Source organism: Ceratotherium simum, chromosome 8 (assembly GCF_057802395.1).
Source record: "Ceratotherium simum simum isolate JZ-2026a chromosome 8, ASM5780239v1, whole genome shotgun sequence".
Taxonomy (NCBI): Eukaryota; Metazoa; Chordata; class Mammalia; order Perissodactyla; family Rhinocerotidae; genus Ceratotherium; species Ceratotherium simum.
Window position 1 is genome coordinate 69,320,522 of NC_141907.1, and position 18,965 is coordinate 69,339,486.

At 36.7% G+C, this 18,965-nt stretch overlaps 1 protein-coding gene across 13 annotated transcripts in view; it reads right to left on the bottom strand.

The window, feature by feature from the left end:
- Positions 1 to 18,965, bottom strand: part of WDFY3 (WD repeat and FYVE domain containing 3) — a 256,639-nt gene that overhangs the window by 26,116 nt on the left and 211,558 nt on the right. For all 13 annotated transcript variants that reach the window (XM_087434534.1, XM_087434532.1, XM_087434530.1 and 10 more), the window contains 11 exons: positions 18,648 to 18,816; positions 16,116 to 16,279; positions 13,064 to 13,212; positions 11,869 to 11,989; positions 11,225 to 11,310; positions 9,288 to 9,368; positions 5,949 to 6,003; positions 5,576 to 5,695; positions 4,171 to 4,288; positions 3,113 to 3,219; positions 1,447 to 1,600 (listed from right to left, as the gene is read on the bottom strand). In XM_087434534.1, coding sequence (XP_087290660.1) covers positions 1,447 to 1,600; positions 3,113 to 3,219; positions 4,171 to 4,288; positions 5,576 to 5,695; positions 5,949 to 6,003; positions 9,288 to 9,368; positions 11,225 to 11,310; positions 11,869 to 11,989; positions 13,064 to 13,212; positions 16,116 to 16,279; positions 18,648 to 18,816 — 1,324 coding nt within the window. The remainder of the gene's footprint in view (positions 1 to 1,446; positions 1,601 to 3,112; positions 3,220 to 4,170; positions 4,289 to 5,575; positions 5,696 to 5,948; positions 6,004 to 9,287; positions 9,369 to 11,224; positions 11,311 to 11,868; positions 11,990 to 13,063; positions 13,213 to 16,115; positions 16,280 to 18,647; positions 18,817 to 18,965) is intronic.

The window sequence follows — 18,965 nt, forward strand, 5'->3', positions numbered from 1 at the left end:
AATAGCGTTTTTTAAAGCGTGTGATTTCATGGAGGGAAATGATTTGTCATGAAGGGGAGCATGACAAAAACACATGACTCTCCTTTCATTTACTTATTAATTAAAAGTGAATCATTTGGTTGGGTTTGAAGTGGTCCGGCTAGAACATTTTTGCAACATAGATTATTATAACAGATCCAGTCTTTCTGAAGATTGAGGGTCCCTCTTTCGTTCTGTACCTCTCCATATTTGTCTCTTTGAAAGTGATGTCCCAAGGGAAGAGAGCATTCTCCAAAGGTAAGTTATAAGTGAACATAATGAAACACTAATGTGCATCCATATTAAAATGCCAGGTACACACTTGCTGTTTTTCCCTGTTCACCATCTATTCTATTTCTTTGAGGAACCATCACTCCCTCCAGCTCTAAGTTCTAGAACTTGGTGTCTTTAGCTGCTCAAGGGTGAGCTCTGGGCCCAATCAGAGGTAATGAGAAGACTCAATTTCAGGTCTTTTGCTGGGGCTATAGAGAGGGTCTTATTATCTTTCCCATTGGACCTGGAGCTATCATTTCACCAGGGTAGAACTGCTGATGGACAATTAAGTAAAAATTATTTTTAAAAAGTTAAAAAAAAAATCACTCAAACATATTAGATGTGAATGTTTCCCTGAATTTTCTGTTAATGAAATTTTCTGAGGTAGTATGGTCATGATTTATAAGTTAAACTCTTAAATACAGTATAAAATATGGGATACGAAAAAATATGAAAAGAGAACAATATTTGGCAGGATTATTCTGAGGTGGAAACAATGGAATTTTGATATGTTTTAAAAGAAATAGTCAGAAACACAGATCAGCAAACTGTGTTCCAAGAAACTATAACCAAAGTCAAATCTCCTTCCTGTATCTTCTATATAACATACAGGGAGCAAAGTACTAATGATTTTCTCTCATTTTTATAAATGTTGATTTGGGCCTGTTTTTCTAGAAAATCATACCCTAACAGGTAAAGAAAAGGGATTTACCAAGCTATTCTGAAATTCTAATTTTAAAACATATTAGCATACAAGCTGAGAATACCTCAGGCAATGCGTAAGATTAAAAAATACATGAAAAATTTGGATACACCGCTCCTTGCTATTAATGGGTTTCAACTATAATAATTTTCAAATAAATTTTCACCTCACTTCTGTTTTCACTGAAATAACGACAGTCTGACCATTACATGTAATCTGTATCACTTTATAAATGTTTCTCAGACTCTAGGTTTGAAATAGCTATTTTGGGGTATAAATCTATTTTTGTTTTTATATTTAATCACATAAACCCAATTACAATAAGTAACAGCAGCTGAGACCACAAGGACATCTTGTCGGTGTGCACTGCAGACAATCTGCAGAAAAGTGACTTATTTCTACCAGTCTTTTCCTGGCTAACGTTCCCAAGATAATGCCATAGCTCTACGTACCTAGATCAAAGTTGTTGGAATTGAACAGGAATTCTGGTAAGTAAAAAAATTCTGGGATAAGTTCTTTTACATCTGCCATGTTGTGCTTTGATGCGGAATACCAGGCCTCGCGCACACTGTGAAACATCCGGTCAGCCAGGTCGAAGTGGCCTCCCTGCGGGCAGAACGAGAAGGTACCTCTCTATTATAGAACCACCCCCACCTCACAGCCTCTGTCAAGTTCAAAGGCTTGAAAACCTCAAATAAATACGGTTGGTGACATTTCAATTTCCCATCATCCTATGTCAAATATACAACTTTAAATAATCACAAAAAGAAAATTAATTCTCTTTGGGGTACTCCTTACAAAGGATGCTCAATGTATTTGTTTTGTAATCAAAGTGAAATCCAAATATAAAGACTTCAAAAAGTCATTAAAAAATATTAGTTTCTAGAGATAGGGCAAGACTATAAGGAAACAGGAGTTCTTCCACAGTTTGATGAAGCTCCCCTGAAAAGAGATTCTAATGTAGTCATCTACAGCTGGAAATATTCAAGTTATATATGCATTTGACTAACTTTATAATAAGTTCTTATACCAGTGAGAATCAAGTGGAGAGCTAGGAAGGTGATCAAAAAGTTCTAGATTAATAAAACAAATTCAAATAGAAAAGGGATTTCTTTTGCTTACAGAGCCTCACAGATACATCACCCCTTCCTCAATCAAACTCCCTGTGCTGTGTTTTAAGTGCACACAGCGTATTTGTCTTGATGATGAAGTTCACTGTGGGAAAATGCCAAAGTCCAAACACAGGCCGCCAAGGCCTGCCAGTTTGGCCTCTGTTACCTCTCTGACCTCATCCCCTGTGACCTTCCCCCACACTTACTCTGCGCCAGACACACTGGCCTCTCTCTATTCCTCAAACATCCCAGACACACGCCCGACTCAGGGCCCTCACACGGGCTGTTCCCTCTGTGTGGAAACCATTCTCCAGATATCGGCCTGAGTCAGTCCCTCACCTCCTTCAAGTTTTTGTTCAGATGTCACCTTTTTCAAGAAGACCCACTCTGACCACTCTATTTAAAACTGCACCCCCCACCTCCCATTCCTGTACTTCCCACCCGCCTTCCCTGAGCTCTATTTTTCTGATAGCGTTGATCACACTCTAAAGCACTTTACAATATACTTATTTACCATGCGTCTCTGTCTCCCTCAACTAAAATATCTAAGCTCCTCAAGATGGGGCTTTTGTCTTTATTGATTGACATCCTCCAAGTACCCAGCACAGTGCCTGGCACATAGTGGGTATTCCAAAAAATTTGCTGAATAAATGAAAGAGAATGCAGAAAAAAGTAATTATAATAAAGAAGACAGCAAATAGCTAGACTATATTTTCTTTCTTTTAATATGTGTTGAATTCAACCAGTTAAGGCTGGAAAGCATATGCTATTTGCTTATTAGACTCAAGGACCCTGGCACTTGTTATTGTAAACAAATTCTAGTTTATTCATCAGTTTTGGTCCAGTGAAATTCTACTTTAATTATATTTGACTACTTTTGTGACTAAAACTGCACAGGGCTTTTTGTAAGGCAATATAACAACATCAAAAAAAAAAAAAACTCAACAATTTTAAATAGAAAGAAGGCTTCAATAAAAATGGAAAAATTCTAAATTTAGAGTCTTACCTGTAGTCTCAAGAATATCTGTGTGAAAGGCTCCATCCTTACTAGGTATGAAGCCACAATCATTGCAGATGAATAGTGGGTTCCATAGTGGTATGCTGGAGTTTCTCCTGTTCAAGAAAATTAAAGCACAATTGAAAACAAAAGAGTAAATATAAAAAATAAAATTGGTATTAATTAATAGGCTTGACAATGCTAATGTATGTGATAACTGTGACACTAATACAGTTAGTACTGGCATTTGTAGCATGAAAATTTTATGATGACACTGCTATCCCTCACTTATATATTTGGCAGTGATCCAAAGTAAGTATAATTCAATGCCTTTCCCCCCAACCTAGCACATCTGGCAATTCATGTTTTGAGGCTTATTGTAATAGATAACCCTTAACAGCAAACCATCTTCCACTAACACAGGATATTGACTTATAGCTACTTTTTATTAGGTTCTGGCTTTGCAAGGACATATTTCTCTAAATTGTTGTCTGTGAATATTATGCAGTTTTTATTACATACTCTCCTTAGCAGCGTCAAAAAAAAAAGAGTCCACATAGGGAATACCGTTAGGCTTACTTGTTTTTTTTTCCTTTGTTTGTTTTGCCTGTTTGAGGGGGATACATGATAAACATTAAACATAATAAATAATAAACTGTATAGTGTTTTAGAAGGTCATTATTACTTTTTTTTTTTTTTAAATGCAAAAAGGTTCCAAAATGTGCTTCCATAAAATTAAGAGAGTCAATAAAAGAAACTGTAGTTCCTGGCCTAAACACGATTAGAAAGGCAGATTACGATGGGGATTTTCTGCCCTATACAAAGCAGACATACTTAGTTTTCTGCCAGTACCTGACAAACTACGTAAAAAATGCCTTCTAAGCCTGGCCATCAGTTGGCATGCAAAACCTGATTTTTCTACTCTGACAGTTGTATATATGTGTGCGTATATAACATATATGGATGTAATAATATATAAGCAATTTGGGGAAAGATACAAGACCACTAAATGATGGCTTACTTTTGAAACTTAGGCACCAAGTCCAATGACAAGAAAAGTTACTTACCATTAGGATCTTCCCAGTCTTTATACCGCTTCTTATATTGAGCTAATCGTTCATCTGTCTGTGCTCCCATTGGCTTAGCCAGGTTTCTAAATGTCTTGGGATTAGTAAGATCTACCTCCTAAAATACAAAACAAAACCCAATTCCAAATTACATTACACCCTCTGTTCTCACCAATGTAGAGACAGTGGCGATAGCAGACACTGATGATTTATAAATGTGCTAGTATCTGTGAGGTGGCACCAGCAGAACTGGACTCCAAAACAAGGCTGTGTTACCTTACAGACAACACCTGGCAGTTTGTTAATTGACTCAGTTTGACAACAACTGCTTTGGAAATTAAGTGTTCACAGAGGAAGGCACTCAGGATCTAGGTTTGGAGATGAGGAAAAAGAGGGAAAGTCCTTCCCAATCTTGGAACTGATGGTTCCTGTGAGATACATATTCACGTGTAGATTGGTAGTTCTCCATTCCTTTCTCACAAAACTGCATTCTTTTTGGACTTCCTGTCTCTTTAAAAATCTATATTTTCTTGTAAATTTCTTTGATTTAAAGGAAAAGTGTTTTCATTTTATCAGTCTTTACTGCTGACCTCCTCTTCTCCTTCTATTAGATTTATTTAATGCACATGTAGGAATACGTATTGACAACACATGTAAATATAAAGATTCACACATCGAATGCACTCACATACATCTGTGTATGTAAGGTGGATTGCCATTCCTTCTTTAAACTAAAATTTTCTGAGGACAGAAGCTTTACCTTTCACCCAAATATGCCAATGTATAAAACTTTTGAAAAAACAAACAGACTTGATTCTAGTGAATGAGAAGGCCCAATGAATTTTCAAAATGATTAATTTTTTTTGCTTTATTCAGGCCTAAGCTTCTCTTATTTTTCCTGGTACTGGTTTATTTCAGACCTAATCAGGACTCTATCAGATAGCAGGCAAAGGAGGAGAGGAAGGGTCATTTATATGCACCCATTTTGGTGTTGATTTTGAACCCTAGGTGATGTACATGCTGAACTGCTGGGACTCTTCTTCCAAGTCTTCTTGGAATGGTACAAAAAACTCCTTCTGTGTGACAGGAATATTTTGCGCAAGAGTCACTTCACTTTCTTCTAGCAAACAATTCAAACTACAAAGAAAGATTTTGACATCCACCAGTGGATACAAATGAATTAGCACTTAAGGAAACCAAACAGGTATTATGAGTTAATATGTAAGAAGTTGGTCAATTACCCAAACTTTGTACAAGTCCAAGCTAAAACTCTTCTCATCTTTTTGCAATAAGTGTCCACTGAGAACTTTAAACTACAAAGCAAATAAAACATTTCAGCAACTGCAATATCTTTTAATTACTTTTGAAAATGTGTTCCACTTACACAAAATGATTTGAGATTTACCTCTGAGTCGTAATCTGCAAGGATCCAGGGGAAGACAGGATACTGCATGAGATCATTATATGATCTGCCAGCCAGTGTGTTCAAGTGCATCAGATACTGGAAGTTGCTGATTTCACCTCTCTTGGGAAAGATAAACAAAGACTCATTTTAGGGCAATCAGTTATTTCCACCATGTTCATTTTGAAAAACCTCATGTGCAAAATGAGGTAAAGGACGGTTTCTTTCTTACAGATTTCAGAACAACAAAACATTTCCTCCTAAAAAGAACAAAACAAAACACTTTTTTCTATGGTATATATTTTACGGATTATTAAAGTGCTTTTAACTGTATGTCTTATATACCATCTAACTACAAATTATGAAGGAAGCTTACCTCCCATCTCTGAGTCACAGACTTCTCTCCAACCAAAGTGCTAAGCAACCCAGATCTAAAAACAACAAATAATTAAGTAAACTGTACACAATATAATTTTACATCTGAGTAACTGTAAAGTTGAAAATTTTAAGTCACCTCGTCCAGGAATTTTTCCAACTATGGAGGACCCGTTGGTGGGTCACGGAATCAGGTTAGTGGGTTGTGATCAGCATTTTGAAATATGAGATAACATAGAATTGAACCAAAGAAAACAGAGACTATCAGAAGGCATCACATATAGGAAGGGAAAGTATCTTCAGTGAATTTTGTTTCAGTATTTGTAACTCAGTTTGTGTGTCCTGGGATGCAATGTAGTATATATTTTTTACTGTAGGTTAGGGCAAAAGAGTTTGAAAAACATTGATCTAGTCCAACTTTCTACCTTTTACAAAAATTCCTATGAAAACGGATTTAAAAACATTAAACTGGAATAACTGAAATAGTTTACAATATTTTGTACATAGTAGGCACAAACCACATTTCCTAAAAGAGATGTTGAAAAAAATGAATGAAAATATAAATATTTTATGACAAGAAGGTCATTGCTGTTTAGGTCATTTAAAATTGTGGACTTTTTTGGATAGCAGACTTTCCTAGAATGCTACAAAACCTTTCTTAAGGTTTAACAGCTTTATAATATTGATAATTAATAATCTGAAGATTGTGAATTGATCACTGAACCAGTAGGAAAGCACTTAACTATGTATTTTATTGTCTGAAAGGCAATTAATAGGTCTGTAAACCTTAGTTCATAAACATATCCAGCTCAATAGTACAGATATACCACTTTCCACTTCTAGATAAATTCTTCCCATCAGGGAAATTGAATGTACAGGACTTCTCCCTGAAAAAGAGCTATGATCCCTCCTCAAATTTATAAGAAAGGGAACAATTGAAAAGAAAATTAAAGTTGGAAATGAATTTCTGCTCTTGCTTTTGAGTTTTAAAAGTTCTTTAAGAACTGCAAAGCAGAGAAAGAAGCAGGAACAATGGTATAGCAAGTTGAAGATTATCTGGGCAGGTAGAAGAACTAGCAATTTGCTTAATAATAGAAAAAAGGCTCGATGTGCTCTAAGAGAGCCTTTCACTTCCTGTATTTATCTTAACAACAACACAAATGATTAGGACCAGACCATGTTTCTGAGGTTAACAGAAGCAATATATTTATCATTTGTATTTACTAAACCTCAGCTAAAGAAAAATAAGAGAAACAACTTAAAGAGAAATACACGAATTTAATATATTTAGATGCACACCAACTGGACAAATTACAGAACGCCCAGTAAAGTTTTTAAGTCATTTTCTTGCATTCTGTAATAATTAATTTGTAGCCCCAAAGCACTGCTTCTTTTCCAATGGATTATAAAGGGCTATCAGCACCTGAGTGGCTGTAAATGGAGCTGGGTATATGGATTCCTGAAATAGCTATAATGACTTTCTAAGTTTAAAAGCAGCTGAAGAGAGCACAAAGGAACCACTGACAGGTCTGAACACATAAAAACAGAAGTTTAAATGTCAAAAAACAAAATTAAGAGGAAAAGTGGGCAATTTGCAACAAATACGACAAGCAAAGGAGTAATAGTTTTTATAGAAAAATCCCATACAAATTGATAATAAGAACTCAGAGGAGATGTTTACTAGACTAATTGTGGAGGTCACTTCACAACATATACAAATACTGAATCGTTACATTGTACACCTGAAACTAACATACTGTCATATGTCAATTGCATCTCAATTTAAAAAAAAAATCAAACCACCACCACCACCAAAAAAGAACTGAGGAGGGGCCAGCCCGGTGGTGTAGGCAGTTAAGTGTGCGCACTCTGCTGCAGCGGCCCGGGGTTCACCGGTTCGGATCCTGGGCTCGCACCGAGGCACCCCTTGGCAAGCCATGCTGTGGCGACGTCCCATGTAAAGTGGAGGAAGATGGGCACAGAGGTTAGCCCAAGGCCAGTTTTCCTCAGCAAAAAAAGAAGAGGATTGGCAGATGTTAGCACAGGGCTGATCCTCCTCACAAAAAAAAAAAAAAAAAAAACAGGAGAAAAATGGGCAAAAGTTACGAATAATTCACAAATGATGATTTTAAATGGCTAACAGACATATACAGCAGGCAAGATTACTAATAATAAAAGAAATGTACATTTAAAAACTGAGAAAGCATTTTATAAAATCAGTAAAAATAAAAAAGTAAATAAAAAAGCTGGCAAGCATCTATGGAGAAAGCAAATTTATCCACTAATGGTGGAATATAAACATGTATAATTTTTATGGAAATCAAGTTGGTTTTGGGTATCAAGAGCCTTAAAATTCATACCCTTTATTTTACTAAAAGGATGTTACCCTAAAAAAGTGAAGAATCACACTTGTATTATTATAACAAGGAAACCTGATATGAAATATTCAAAAATAAGAGAATGCTTTATACATATGATGGATAGGTAGTAAATAAAAATAACATTTCTGAAGAACTTTTTAAAAGTAGGAGGAAATATTTACATATCACACTGAATGGAAGAAGCAGAATGAAAATCTGTATTTGTAGTATGAGCTCAATTTTGCACATGGGAATAGATGCACACTTGCAACACTAGAAGGGAACTGATCAAAATACGAGGGCTGATTGGACAAGAGTAATTATGCAACCATTTTCTTTTTTCCTCCTAGTTTTCAGTATTTAAAAAATTTTCTGCAAACCATCAGTGGAGGGCCGGCCCCGTGGCTTAGCGGTTAAGTGCGTGCACTCCGCTGCTGGCGGCCCGGGTTCGGATCCCAGGTGCGCACCGACGCACCGCTTCTCCGGCCATGCTGAGGCTGCGTCCCACATACAGCAACTAGAAGGATGTGCAGCTATGACATACAACTATCTACTGGGGCTTTGGGGGAAAAAGTAAATAAATAAATAAAATTATTAAAAAAAAAAAAAAACCATCAGTGGAGGGAAACACTGATTAAAAATACTAAATAAGGGGGCCGGCCCAATTATAGTGGTTAAGTCCTCACGCTCCGCTTTGGTGGCCCGGGGTTCCCAGGTTCAGATCCCAGGCATGCACCAACGCACCGCTTGCCAAGCCATGCTGTGGTCGTGTCCCATATAAAGTAGAGGAAGATGGCACGGATGTTAGCCCAGGGCCAATCTTCCTCAGCAAAAAGAGGAGGATTGGCAACAGATGTTAGCTCAGGGCTAATCTTCCTCACACACACACACACACACACAAATACTAAATAATACTGCCCAGATACAAACTATCCTCATTTCACTACTGAACTATAATGTACAAAGAGCAAACAACCTACCCTTGCTCCACACTTGTGTTTGGTCGTTGCCCAGACACAGACTCTGAACTGTCAGTTAGAGATGGCACTACAGCCAAAAACCTGGAAAATTTAAAAACAGCATAAAATTGGAAATGAAGTCTCAGTCAGGATTAAATGGGAGCCTAGGAAAAGATGATTCATTTAAATTGTAATTGTTGCACTGACCCCTCCATTACCCAGTAAATGGCAGGCAGAGGGAATACACAATAATTAGAATACTCTGTTACAGAAAAGGGCAGGATGATGACTTGCAAAGCCAAATATAAAGGTCCACAGCAAAATGTACCATTTTGGATTTTTACATATGCGGCCATATTACTGGAAGAAAGAGCCCTCCAACACTGATTCACAAATTGAGTCAACCTAATGAAGTTCTAAAGAGGGATTAACAGCTAAATATTCACATGATAGCAAGTAATGATGAGAGTTAAATGCTAGAACAGAGACATCACTAAGCAAATGAAGATACATACAAGATAAGAATCCTTATGTGACAAATTTTTTTCAGAGTTGCTCACAATGTCAACAAATTTTTTTAAAGGCGAAAGAGAATTATGGAAAAATTCTTGGAATGAATGTGGACCTTGAACTTGGCATATACATGGAAATTTCTCAGAGAAAGAGAAATTCATCTCCTTACAGCAACTGCCAGCTATGAAGAGCAAAGAATTTCCTAGCATTGAAAACAATTATCACCTTTAGAAATTAATAAGATAATAACTAAAATTTCAGTCCTTTTCCTTAGCTCCTCCCACATGTGATAGAGTTTTGGATTACCAATCAACATCCACTGGCACTGTATATGAAGAACCACCCTCATTCCCATGTGCTCACAGGGAACATTCGTGTCCTGGAACCATCAGCAGTGCTGCCTGGTATCAGTCATTCCTCATGGAAGCATTTAAAATACAAAACCTCGCTCTTTTTTTTTTTTCCACCAATAAATAGTATTTTTTTTTAATTTTTTGTTCATTGTAGTAACATTGGTTTATAACATCGTACAAATTTCAGGTGTACATCATTATACTTCTATTTCTGCATGGATTACATCATGTTCACCACCCAAATAGTAATTATAATCCATCACCGCACACATGTGCCTAATTATCCCTTTCGCCCTCCTCCCTCCCCCCTTCCCCCTTCCCCTCTGGTAACCACCAATCCAATCTCTGTCTCTACGTGTTTGTTTGTTGTTGTTATCAAAACCTCTCTTAATAGAGGGATTGCCAGGATCTATACCACTCTTCCCAGAACAAGAGAAGGTCTCTCATTACTATGATCAGTTCATAAAAGCCTTATTATTCACACCTCCAACAGAAATATCTTTAAGCACCAGAAACATATACTGTTTTTCTTTTACAGGATAAATTTTAAATATAGTTTCCCCAAAATGAAGTATGGTTAGATTAGATTAACTGCTTTATTTGGCTATGCTACTTTTTCAAGGATGAAGGTATCCAACTTCTCTTCCAAGGCCAGAGAAAGTCTCATATGACTATAATTTTGAAGGGAACTCAGTCTCTGCATTCAATAGCAAAGCAGTCTTTGTCTTGTCTTTTTTTTGGTAAATATGAAAGACGCCTATTTTGAACCTGAAGTATTATCTTTTAAGCTACAGTTTCATCATCCTTTCACATTTAGAGACACAGGACTTAGTGATAAAAGTAGCTTTTGATGATATCTACTATAAATTATCAGAAGGAAAAATGGTATTTCACAACAGACTAGCATCATTTTAAAAGCTAGTTAGAAGAATCATGTTTCAAGAGGCTGGCAAAAATGAAACAAACATTTTCTTCAAAGAAGTTAATTCACTGATCTAAATTCCAGATTTTTAAAAGCTAGCTGAATGGATACTAGTTTCCCTTCCATCTCTTCCCATGATAGCGTTATAAATTATTCCTAATAAACAATACCTTTGATAGACTTTATTTCTAATTCCCTTCTGAAAAGCAAGGAGGTAATTCCGTCCATCTCCAGAGAAAACTTCCACAGCAATAGGCTGAAACGATCGGAGAGAAAAACATTAAGAAAAAAACACAAATAAGGTCATATATTAACTTTTCCACTATGAATTTCTACAATGTTGAAGAAGTTACCTTGTTGACTGAAGAACATTTTTAGAGTCAGGAATTCCCAGCGGATTAAATTACAAAATAAACAGAGCCAATTTGTTCTGAATTTATTTTTAAAATCTTAAATAACAGAATCATGATAAAATGAAGTAATTATAAAATTATAATTTTTTAAAATTATAGTGAGGAGGTCATTTTTATATTAAAAAACAATTAAATTGTTGATTTGGATGGCTACAGGGAAAGACAGATAACAAAGATATCTCTCAAGTTTTTAGGTTGTGTTTAAAAAAAAGAGATGTATTATTCAGAATTATGCATTCATGTGACATGAGTTTGTCTATCATATAACCAAATCTAAGGAATATTCCAAGGAATAATGTGGATCCTATAGAAGGTTTTCATGGCATGTATCAGTTTTAAAATAACACATCCCCTGAATAAAGGAACATGACAAAACATTTAGTAGTATTAAATCAACCCACCTGCAGGAGATACCTCCTTTTATGGACCTCCTTGATATCTTCATATGCAAAAATGCTGCACGTTCTCTTGAGTTGACTGGGGCCTTGCCTGGCTCCTCTAGGGATAATCGGCTCATGCATACTACAGGCGGCCAAGAGAAATGAGAGAAACAAAAACACAGCAAGGTCTAAATCACTGTTCAACAAAGGGTGTGTTATTTTCAACATATGAATAGGAGCAGGGAACAATATATTAGAATATTCAGTTTAAAAAAATATGTTTAAGAGAATAATTTGTCAGCTACTCATCATATAAGGAACTCCCTTTGATGAACAGGATTTTAAGGATCCCATTATTGCTATCAGGGCCAACTTATCTACCAGGCACAGCTGGCACAGTGCCTAGGCCTATATACTTTTAGGGGCCCAAGAAAATGTTTTAATACATAATATGTATATATTTATCCTTAAACCAACATAGTCATAAAACAATTTTTAATATTTTTATATGGAGGAAGGGGTCCATAAAAGTTATAAAGTGGCCCTGCTTGTTGCTGAACGTAATTCTTTGTATTATCCCCTAGGAACGAACTGCAGAGGCCAGGTCTATATTCAATAGTGTCAGGTGTTCAAAATGTTAAAGGAAGAGAAGAGCACGTTGATTTTCTAAGCTAAGGCAAATTTTTATCTTCCTTCTAGCTTTATCTGTCTTCTGAGTTTTTCATTATCCACCATCACTTCCACCACAGGACTGGCAGAAGAAAAGGGAGATGGACACCACTGCGTCAGTTAACTCCTGCCTGTGCTTCGGTCACACTGCTTCCCGGGCACTCAGAGGACAGGGATGCTCTTTCACTTGTTAGAGTACTGTGCAGCTGCCTGCACTGTCTCCACAACTGTGTGTGTACTGAAATTAAAAAGAATAATTTGTAAATTCAGAATAAGTTCATAAATATATAGAGTATACTCTATGGAATTTGGTGTCTAATGCTATTGATGCACAGCAATAAAGTTTATTTAGTCTTCATTTTGATAAGGCAAATTTTTTCTTTATTACCTTGAAATAACTATTACCCTTGTGAATATTTAATGACAGAAACACACAAACTGAGGGATAACATTAGTTAAAACACAATTTTCGGATTTAAAAAAACCATGTACAAATATTGTTTTCTAAAGATAGCTGTACTTTGTGTCACTTCATTCGTTTACTTACTTTGGAGGCAAGGTTTCAATATCTCTTATTTCCCTGGTTGCTGTCATTGTAAATCCATCAATCACATAAAAATGTTCTTTACCAAAAAGCAGCAGCCCCTCACTGGTATCTAGGCCCTGGACTCGAGCACAGCGGTACATGTGTTGGATCTACAAAGAAAACCATAAACACTCATTGATACAGTTTAAAAAAAAACTCACATATTTTCTTTTTTGATATAACTGAAACAAAATGTCTTTAAACATGGGTTTAATGGGCAAATGGGATTTTACCAAGATGTCACTCGTTTATGGCATCCCCTGAGCTAAGCACATTAAACCTGAGTTTAAGCATATTAACAAGAATCAGCTAAGAGTGCAGGCTGATTTGCAGTTGACTTCAGTAAAAGGAAACAACCGTTTACTCATATCCATCCACCCCCATCCATCTATCCATCCATCCATCCACCTCCACTCACCCACCCATCCATCCAGCCATCTAATCCATTTCTCCCAATATTCAGAGTACCCACTATGTGCCAGGCACATATGTACTAGGTTCCACAAGAGATGAACAAGTGAGATAAGCAGGGAGACAGAGACAACAAACTTGGCAGGAAAGAGAATTGAGGCCTACATGTAAGGAGATTTGGACTATACCCTTTATGAGGCAAGACAATACACAGTGAAAAAGGTCTACAGAACCTGACCATTCCAGGGGAATTCTTAGTTCTGCCACGTTTCTTAATTTCCCTGGGCCTCTGTGTCTTCATTTGTAAATTTCAAGTATACACTGGCTTGTTGTGAGAGTTAGTGAGATCGTGTATAAAACCACGTTAGGAATTGGTGGCTGTCTTCTCTTCCACGCAGCTCACTTCCCTCTTTTTCCATAACAACTCCTGGAACTGGAACCGGGGATTTGCCCCCTCTTCTCTCCCCACCCGGATCCTGCCTGCCTGGCAGACTGCTGAGCCATTGTAAAAGGCTCAACTTGGCAGAAGGTGTATTTTTCTCATAGGAGGCAGGAGTTTCTAAATTTTTCAACGTAAGCATTGTTTTCTTTCCAACAGGCAGGATCTGCTCTTAGTAAGAATTCTTTCTTGGTTAAACTTAGTTCAACATGAATCAAGGAGAAAAATCAGCAACTAAATCAGAGTTAAACAAATGTCAGTTTGAACACACTTCCTGCACTATTCAAACTTAAAGCAATTAGAGCAAAAACTGTACTCATGAGATTAAGAGCTTAAAAAATGACAGCATTAGAAAATACGTTTTTCTAAAATTTGCAAATGTAAGTCAATTTTCATGGCCACATTTGAACTACTTCAAAAATAAAAACGTAGAATGTTACAGGAAAAATACTGATGTACTTTTAAAATAATTCTGTTGTAGTGTAACATACAGAAAAATGCATATATCTTAAGTGTATAGCTCGATGAATTTTCAAATGCTAAAAATATGATGCAACCAGCATCCAGATCAAGAAATTGTTTGTAAACAATTTCTTGTCTCAGAACATTCCTGAGACAGCCTTGATGGCCTAGTGGTTAAAGTTTGGAGTGCTCTGCTTTGGCGGCCCAGGTTTGGTTCCCAGTTGCGGAACCACACCACTCGTCTCTCAGTAGCCATGCTGTGGTGGAGGCTCACATAGAAGAATCAGAACAACTTACAACTATATACAACTATGCACTGGAGCTTTGAGAGGCAAAAAGGAAGAAAAAAAAGAAAAAGAAGAAGATTGGTAACAGATGTTACCTTAGGGCAAATCTTCCCCTGCAAAAAAAATTAAATAAAAAAGAAATACAAAAAACAAAAAAAGAAATAGAACATTCCCAAGACCCCAGAAGCCTCTCTTGTGCTTCCTTCAGACCCAATGTACTTTTATAGTTACATGATTTTTTTCTTTTGAAATTTTCATTCAAGATTAATTAGGCCAAACATTTAAAGAGAAATTTTTAAATTATACCCTAATTTCTGGTTACTACTTCTTAGTGGGTAAGATTTCAAGTGTTAGAACAAGATATAATATAACAAGCAAAAAGAACATCGTTTAAAAAGGTGATACTCATTACACATTCATTAATTCCTCTATCCTTTTACTTACTCAACCAATCACTCCTTCATTCAAAGGTTTATTGGGTATCTATTAGGTGATTGGCGCTGTGTAAGGCAATGGGATAGGAATAAGAAACAGTGCCTGTCTATAAGGAGCTCCCTGTCTAGAGGAAGAGACAGACACAGGAACAAACAATCACAACATGATAAAATAGAGCGATATATACACGGCATTATAAAAGCACAGAGGAGGTGTATCTAACCAAGCCTGAGCCGGCAAGACAGTCTAGGAAGGCTTCCTACATTTGAGTATTAAAGACATCCAGTTAAATGAGGCTGTATCATATGAGAGTTACTAGGACAGATGTTATGCAAGCGATGGAAAGAGGGGTATTCTGGCAAAAAACACAACGAGTAAAGCACAGAGTAAAGAAATATCACCATGGATGCAGTCAACTGCAAGAGACACAATGCTGCAGGGGGCTCAGGCTACAAGGCAGAGTCAGCAAAGGGAACCTGCAGAAGTCAGCAGGGTGTAGCAGGTTGAGAGAGAAATAGGAAGGGAAGGCAAGGTAGTCTTCTGTGAATGAAGGAGAGGGGGAGTTAAATACCAGGCTGGGGTGATGGTACAAATTGGCTGAAGCTGCCTGTAGATGGTTACTGGAATTATGGAGGTGTAGGAAAAAATACAAGGCCAGATTACTGAATGGGTTGTGTACATGGGTTTGAAATAGAGAATTATGGCAAAAACTGTAGTCTAACAAAGGGTATAGAGGAAGACAGTCACTAAGGTGTCAACTGTTAATATTGCGTCTGATGAAACTTTATGCCATTTAGTGTGTTCAGATTGGTCAGAAAATCCTGAAGATGAGAGGAGTACTGAAACCAAAGACTGCTAAACACTGTATTTCATTATAGAGGCTAAAATATTTATCTTCTGCCACCAGATAAATACCTTATGAACTAGTCTGGAAACCAGTTACTTAAACACAACCCTTACTGTTTAAGAAACACAGTACCTTCTCTCCTTCCTCTAACAGGCGCAGGAGGGTGGCATTGTCCGTTTTCTCCTCCTCTTCTATAGAGCTGCCCTCAGCAATCTGGTCTTGTAGCTGCTCCTGGTTCTCCTCATCTCCTCCATCAGGTGCAGATCGAGACCGTTTCAGAGGAGGCTTGACCAGACCTGTGGGATAATAACCAAGAAGGCCATTTGGGGAGCAGTTTAGTCTCACATTCCCATTTTGAGATTTCCTCCTATACATTTCCAATTTGAGATAACTCTGGAAGGTACAGGGAGGCAGCACAGTTCAGTGGTTAACAACACGGGCTCTGGAGTTAAACAGTTGTGTGATCTTGGAGAATTATTTGCCCTCTCTGAACCTCAGTTTTCTCATCTATAAAACTGGGACAAGAATATGATCCATCTTAGAGGATTGCTGGAGGACTAGACGAGGTAATTCACGTAAAGTGCTAATAGTATCATGCTTCATAAACAGTAAATTCTAAATAAGTGTCAGATGATGGTGATAGAGAGCTTAGCATAATTAATGACAAGGATGGTGTTGCTTATGGACAGGTGTCATTGAGAGGACACCATGAATAAATGACCAATCACTATCAAAAACAAAAATAAAGACAGCAAGTTATAAGCATGATTATAAGCGATCCCACCCACTTGGAGGGCACTTGAGGACTATTTCAAGACTCATGGCACAAGCAGCAGTATGGTCATTCATACATGAATGAATTTGATCAAATCATCAGGTCAGAAAGAATAAGAACAGACTTCTTTATAATACAGGGACAGATCATTTAATTTGTAGATTAAGGAAACATTTTACTGCCTACATTTTGATAACTTTATTAATAATCACAGGAGATGACATTAAAATCAATTGATGAGATCTCAAAGTATGAGAAGCACTCAAAATACACTCTAAATCCCATATTTAATTCAATTAATATTCTTTTGTTGTACCGAAAATAGTCATGTTACACCTACCAATGATAGTTGCTCTAAAAATTTTGGAAAAGCATAAGTCAGCCTGTTAGAATCTTATCCTTTGAACACGAGTTATCAGAGGTTCTGCTTTGCTTTGGGAAGAACCTTATTTTCACATATGAAAGAGTATAACAAGTAAGCAAGAGAGATCCAGTCCTGCTGAGAACACCCATAAGAGGGAAAAGCTTACAGCTGCATTATTTTTAATTTGATGAATCAAACCTCCAACTCTACGTCTAGCATAACATCTTGCATATCGTAGTAGCGACACCAGTGTTTGTGGTTTTAGCTCAACTAAAGATGAGGAAAATGAGGCCAAGAGAAGTTAAGTGCCAATGACTCTAACACAAGTTATCTGACTAACTCTGAATTATACTTTGGCTTATACCCAGTAAATACAGCTTTGGACCCATCTCAATAACTTCGCTGATGCAATGTCAAGAAAATTAGAAGGTTGAAAACTCTGATCAACTACTAAACATTTCAAGGATTCTATGAAAATGTTAGATCACCTATAAAATGTTTAGTAAGTCATAGTCATCATGAGAGAAACTAGGTATATTATAATAACAGGAGAAACAAATCATCATTTTCCATGGTGTTTTTTTTTGACACAGTCGTATACTATTAGTTTTTTAATCAATGGAATCTGAAACTAATTTTTATTTTACATTCTAGGGCTTTATTTATAGAATATGCAAAGACTTTTGAATTTATGGTGAATCAGAGGCTTAAAAAAGTTAAAATAATGGGTCGATTTACTTATTTGTTATTGACTGAATCCCCATTTTGTGCTAGGCATGTACTAAAAGCTATAAAATGAGAAGAAAAATAATCTCTGCTTCTGAGAAACGTATAATTTAGAAAACATAAAGCAGTGAAAAATCACTAAAATTGCTATAAGAGATATGAGCAAAGTGCTATCAGGGGAGTTGGAACAGGCTTCAGAGAAGGATGATTCGATATTTCACCAGTGTCTTCAGGACTGGGTAGAGTTTGTTAAGGTCCAGATCATGAAGAAGCTGTAGGAAGGCAGCAGAGGGCACACATATGTAAAAGTACACAATCAAAAAGTCCATGGCCACTTTAGTCCAATTCATCATCTTATGTATATTTTACTAAGTTCAGAGTATAGATCTGGAATAATTTGTCTTAGCTAGCTCAGAGGAAGAAAGACCACTATTTCTTACTGTTGGCTAATATGCACTAATGGCACATTTAGTAGTTGTTATAATTTTATAAATATATATTTAGTTATCAAGGCTTTAACTTAAAATATCAAGTGGCACCAAGAATTCTGCCAAATACAGTAAAAAAAAATTATCAAGCCAATGGGCACATGACATTCATCTGTAGGTCCCAAAGAAGAGCCAGTCTTTTCAGTTCTGATATAAAAATCAAACCCTTTAAGAAGGGTGAGATGGTAAAATACGTATGGATACTTTTAAGGTTGGCCCTACTATTTACAGCAGCTCATATTTTCATATCAATTCAAATATAAGGAATGCTTCAAAATGATTTCTAATTAAAATCAGAGAGGAAGGCTGACCTCTGACTTTAGCAATAGTGTCTTCACCGTGCTCTGGCTCCTGCTGGGCAGCTTCACCTTCTGAACTCTCTACAATGGCGTCTTGGACAATGGCTGGATTGCCAGAGGCCAGTCGCATGTAGTATTCTTTACTGTCATAACTTATGGCTCTTCTGTATCGAGCAGGTTTCTAAGAAATAACAAAAGAAAAGGACTCAGATAATTATCTTTAAGAATTAAAAAGATAAGATTCCTGAGGGAAGTTAAGGTGTCAAGACTTCTTTACGTGTTACCTTTGTTTAGGGATTTTTAGTAGACTGTATTTATACACAGCAAATC